This window comes from Melopsittacus undulatus, chromosome 10 (assembly GCF_012275295.1).
Source record: "Melopsittacus undulatus isolate bMelUnd1 chromosome 10, bMelUnd1.mat.Z, whole genome shotgun sequence".
NCBI classification, from domain to species: domain Eukaryota; kingdom Metazoa; phylum Chordata; class Aves; order Psittaciformes; family Psittaculidae; genus Melopsittacus; species Melopsittacus undulatus.
In genome coordinates, this window is record NC_047536.1 from 7,787,928 (window position 1) to 7,794,082 (window position 6,155).

At 39.5% G+C, this 6,155-nt stretch overlaps 1 protein-coding gene across 1 annotated transcript in view; it reads right to left on the bottom strand.

Moving 5' to 3' along the window:
- Positions 1-4,352, bottom strand: part of FABP6 (fatty acid binding protein 6) — a 36,730-nt gene extending 32,378 nt beyond the window's left edge. Inside the window, exon 1 of the mRNA XM_034067112.1 lies at positions 4,261-4,352. Within this exon, the coding sequence (XP_033923003.1) occupies positions 4,261-4,291 (31 nt within the window). The 5' untranslated portion in view covers positions 4,292-4,352. The remainder of the gene's footprint in view (positions 1-4,260) is intronic.
- Positions 4,353-6,155: the final 1,803 nt, after the last annotated feature.

Below are 6,155 nucleotides of genomic sequence, written 5' to 3' on the forward strand. Positions count from 1 at the left end.
ATTTACTGAGTCTCCAAGGCTCAATAAAATTGATTGTTCTAGCTGGGTACTACAAAATGTATCATATAGATGTACGAATTCTTTCCACCACCCTAACATTTAGTACAGAAAATAAGTAATTGTGAAAAGAAGTAGCATATACATGTGAGAAAAGGACTGGCACTTTATCTACAAAGAAGCAGTTATAACCAATAAGTTCATCATTTAGTAACAATGATTACTGTATAAGAGACACTATTAACCTAGGCTTCAGCGCACTATGACTTTACTTTTTAAAGTTTATACCAAACTAGTGAAAGATCTTTCAATAAAGACAGTTATACTGTATGCACACAAAACTAGAGATAAGGTTTTAGATGCCAAAATATGAAACAATAAAGCAATTTTGCATCTTCAAACTTATTTTATCTGAATGGAAAAATATGTGAGATACATTGTAGATACCACCAGTACCTACAGATGCACACATTTCAGAAGAAAGCAGGAATCAGATAAGACAAGAAGAAGTTCTAGACTCAAATTTCTTTAAAACGATAAAGTGTGAGACATGTCAGCAGCGTGCTAATGTCACTGCTTCACCCCAAGGGCTCACTTATAGTTGCAAATTTTCTTTAAGCACCTCCAGCTACTGGAGATTGATTTCAATCAGTTCTCTATTCTGGGGCACATGTGCATGCAGTGAGATTTTACAAATCCTTTAGTGATCATTTATAAACCTAACAAATGAGTTCTGCATTCATATGGCTTCAAAAATCGGTTAAAAAACATTTTGGGAAGGAATAATAATTTTTTCCTTCCATACCAATTTTCTATCATAAATCAATGATGAAGTTTCAAAACAGCTTAAATGTAATTAACAGTTGTTTTAAGACCATCACTTTCCTAACATTACAGAAGCAGTGAGTCTGCAGCACATTCAAGACTCAATCTTTACTTTCTGATTTCTTGCTTATACTCCAGCATTGCTTACGTACATTGCCTTTCATTGGTTACACTTTCTTTTTAAACAGGAAAGCCTTGAAAATGTCACAACAATAGCAGATCAAACACTGAATAACATTAAAATGGATTTATTAACACAGCATAAAACCCTGAGATTTTTGTAAGACCTTGCTTCTCCTAGGGGTCACAGAAGCAGATTACTCAGTGACAACAGCAGAAGCTATTGCCACTATGATTCTGAATGACACAGGCAGAAAAGCAGGATGCTTCCTGTAACACACTATTTTTTGGTGTTGTTGCTGAAGACCCAGCAAAGACTGGAGCTATTGGATGTATATAAACCACAATATCTTTTATGTGAGGAGTCACAGCAAGGTTGTCAGAACTTCAGATTGTAAACCTCTAATCTAAAATTCTTACACCCTGGTCTACATATTAGGAAAAGTATCTACAATCCTACCAAGACACTATAAGCACTCCCTTTAAATCCACGAACTATTTTATAGCTTTCATATGCCTATTGTAAGACAGATCAGTTGCAGTATGAACAGGGGTAGTGACTTCACACATATCCAGATAGCTTGGATATCACAAATATCACAAATTACAACTGCTAGGTAATTACCAGAGTGCAGCCTGTTCTTAGGACTGCTATCATAGTTTCTGTTACTGGGTGCTAAATCAGCTCCAAGGAAGCTATTTGTAGCTATGCTGCAATCACACACATTGGCTTCACTGCAACCCTGATGACACTCCGTTTATGTATATTGTTCCATTACAATCTTACATTTTGTGTTGGCTCTTTCAAGGTAATGCCCTTCGACAGAACTTGGTGCCCAGAGAATGATGTTACCACTATACATCATCTTCAATGATACACACTCTAACCCAGTGCACTAATTAATTGAAGCACACATACATACAGTGACTACAGATGTCAAAATCTTCCATTCATAGTTAAGTCAATGCAATAATATGTTTTGGTCATGACTGAACACATCAGTGTCACTAATACTGAGAAACAATCAAGTCTGCCAGACCTGATCCTTGCTGCATCCCAGTTTACACACAGAAATAATTCTTTCACCCATCTATACCCAGGCATACAGATACAATCGTATCTGCTTTTCACAGGCATCATGCAAGCACATCACATCATTCACTCACTCAGCCCAAACTTCCTACAACTTCTTCAGCTACCCAACCTGTCAAAATGCTGTTAACACATCTTCACAGAGCTTTGCATTTTTCCTGCCTCCAGGTTAATAATTTTGTTTGCTCCAATTGTATCAGGTCCTCTCTCAAATCCAGTTTCTTATTTCTACTTCTGTCCTTTCTGCCACTTGCTGAACACAAAGAGACTTATTTTAAACTACAACAAGTGGGTTAGTACAGTTTCTTTCATTAACTTCATTCATTTTATTTTGGCAGTTTCTAAAACTTCCAGGATAGAAACAAGGCCCCAGCTATGCCAATCACTATACAAATCAGCCACAGAAAGACAAACCCTATCCTAAAGAGATTACAGGCTGTATTTAAAATAAACAGAAATTAAATGGCCATGAAAGGAATTTGGGATGAAAAAAAAAAAAGATTCTCTAGCTAATGCTTTTTTGTTTAACTTACTGGTTTCATCCTGCATCTACATGCCTTTTGTTAGCATACTTTCATTTATGAAGGTAGTACCTATGGTACTATATTTCTGTTGGCCATTAGACTGGTATATAAATGTCCCTATTTACCTTTTTTAAAAACCACATACAGCACCTCTCAAGATTCAAATGGAACTACAAAAGAGCGGTTTACATTCTATTTTAAGACACCCCGCCCCCAGCAGTTTAAACTGCTTTGGTCAAGCACATAATCTCTTCTGTTGTCTCAATTAAACAATTGGGAATGTTAAGAAGCTATAGACCCAGATTTGTTTCCTACCCCGATAAGGACTGCCAGGGATTCCAACAAACGTAAAATACATTAGTTAGCATTTTAACAGTCTGCCATAAATAACACCTGCTGAAAAGCAAGGTGGATTTCAGTAAGCACTAACCTGGCAGATGTTTTGCAAGTGGAAATCTTCCTTCTACCTAAGTATGAACTTAACATAACAAAAAGCCTGCTGAACTGAGCTATTGGATCTTAATGTCCCATCAGCTCAAGGGCTGAGTAGTCTCTTTGTATTAGTTGGTACTTTCTTGTAGGCTTAGAATTTACTGCCATTATTCTATGCCATGGCACAGCAACACCAGAGAAATGAACTGTGGCTAACCGAACTGACCAGCCAGCACAATTAAAATCAACAACCTTACAAAGTATCTACATCAGCCATGCTGGTTTATATAAAAGGCATGACAGTTCTGGCCTCCCTTGGGTGAAAGCTGTCTGGCAACTTTGTTTCTGCAAACTTCTGTCTGAGTGCAACTGTTTGTAAGCTTTTGAAATACAGTGCTACATCTCCTGAGTAAAAAATAGTGATTACAAAAAATTAGAATACATGACAATACATACCTCTGTACCCTGCCAGACCTTCCAGTTAATGTTATGCCTATTCCTCATAATATTAGTACTGGGATGAACAAATAGATTATTACTAGTGTAAGACAGTAATAAGTAAAACAGCATTTGAGCAGATGACCACACCTCTAATATGCAGAACAGTCCTGTGCATGCAGAGTGTGGTTTGGTCTGTTGAAATACAGTTGGAATACCTCCAAACACAGTGAGGTTCTTTGTGTAGGAGAGCAATGTAAAAACAGTTCTGGTGTTATGTATGAGCTATCCTCACTAATGGGTTTCTTTAATCTGTCCTAGAACTCATCTGAATAAGGTAAAAAGTTTCTGGGAAACAAATGATCATTTTCTACATGTCATATGTGCCATAATTGCACAGAACAAAAAAAAAAAAGTGAGGAAAGAACAGCAGAGGCCTCCTTCCACTCCTACAACCATTTCTTTATACCATTCTGCTTCAACATGAGAACTCTTTATGAAGCACTTGCAATTCCTCTGAACCTTCCAGAGCCACTATTGCATTCTACTTGGCAGAACATACAGAAAACCCTGAAATCTCAGATCTGAATTAAAACTGAAAGCAGGGATAGCTTTGAAATGGAAGTAATTCAGTAGCAACAAAAATCTCATTATTCTCCAGAATTCTGGCAAAGAACATATTCAGCTTTAGGGGTGCCTAAACAGTTGCCATTTTCAAAGCATTACAGCCTCGGGATATAGCATACAGATCGTTTACAAATATGGTTTAACAAAATTGCATCAGAATTATTTAGGAAGTAATATTACGGTAGGTAGTTTTGAAAAGCTTACCAACTCTGGTTTCCTTCAAGCCACAGATCATACGCTAAATCCATCTGCTGTTTCTCTGTGAGACAGACTCACAAAGCTGCAAGCATGGCTGGAAAGAAAGAAATTTGTAATTCAGTATCTACTACTCCTTCCCCCGATAAACATATTCCATTTTACCCACCCACACTACAAAACCATTTAACAGATATGGTGGTAAAACATAAAAAAATTATGAAGCAGTTTTAGCTTTAGCAAATTCTGTGAACTATATTTCTAATGTATTTGTCCCCCAAAATGTGTCTAGCTATTTTTGCTGATGTTCCTATATATTCTTACAAGCTTTACACCACCAGTAACAAAAACATTATGTTCACCATGTAAACCACTAGCAGATACAAAAGGAAGAGTCTTTAGGTCTATTACACAAGTCAAACTATGATCAGGACAACAGAGAAGTTAGTAATTGCCTTTATTACTTCTTAAAAGCCTATTGCTAGCAGCTTGCAAGATCATTTTACTTGCATACAATTGTACAAATATTTTTTGCTGTTATAGAACACTATCCTATGCCCTCGTTTATTATTACCAAAAAAATTCTCTGCATTACTGTAGTCCTTTAACTATATACATCTCATTTTTCTTACAAAGAAGAAAACAGAGTGCAATATGAAGCCCTAAATCTGATATTTTTTTCCTTATACTTTTTGCAAAAATTTTCTTAGTTCTTCATGCCCATTATTTATCAGTTTTTTCACTTAACAACCTGGGGTGTAGCTCTTTGCAGATGCTTGGTAGCAACTTTGAAGTCTGCCAATAAGTCACTATCATGAAAGAAAATGAATACTTTAAACAAAATCTCACGGAATTATTACTTTTCAGAAAATGTCATTTGTTGCTAAACAATAAATCTCTCGTAATAGCACTAGGAAGAGTAAGGCAACTCACACGGGAAGAGCACTTGTATTTTTGTCTCCAGCTGCTCCCACTTTTCTTTCTCATCCATCCTTCCTCCTAACAAATTACTCCTATCTACAAAGGACCCGACTTCCCAAAATGTAAAATCATGTGTGCAACAGACAAAATCATTTTTTAAATTATTTTATTTTTTAGGAAATACAAGATTTTCTACCGCGGGGTGAGGGAGAAAGACGGGGGCAGAGGAGGGAGAGAGGGTATGCCCACACGTTAGCAACTATTGATCCCACAAGAAAAATCACTTTGAACACCTTGGGGGAAAACGTTGAGACTTCTTATCCCATTTTCAACACTACGTTTTTCACCTCTACCTGATGTACCTAACTCGTGCTACTTAATCTCGCATTCATTTACCTCACAAAAGACACCAGGCCCTCTGCCTTCCACACATTTTCCCCTCTCCCCAGCGACCCACCCGCTCACTACAGGTTTTCACTCGCCCCCCTCCACTCCCGTCAGAGCGGGCCTCGCTCGCCCCCGCAGCACGTAGCACGCCCCGCCTGCCCCACGGCGCAGCGGAGCACAGGTAAGGTGCGGGCGCTGCATCTCCCCCGAGGGGCTGCCCCTCCTGGGCTACCTAACCCCGGCCGCTGCTCTCCCGCCCTCGCCATCTTCCCTCACGCCCTCTCCCGGCCGCCGCGCGGTTCCCGGTCCGCGCCTCCCCGCTGACGGACGGTTCTGCTCCACCAATCACCAGCCTCCCGCGGGAGCGTCTCCTCCTACGGCCAATGAGGCGGCGGAGCAGCCTCAGGAGCCCAACCCCTCTCATCTGTAACGGCCTGCAAAGTACCAAGCCCCTCCCCTCCTTCCTCTTCCCGACTCTTCATTGAATGAAGACCCCTCTGGCCAACCAGAAGTTCCCGCTGGGTTTAACGGACTGCTCCGTTCCCCAATAGGAGTAGAGAATCGCACCGCGCCCGCCAATAGGCTGCCGGATGCGA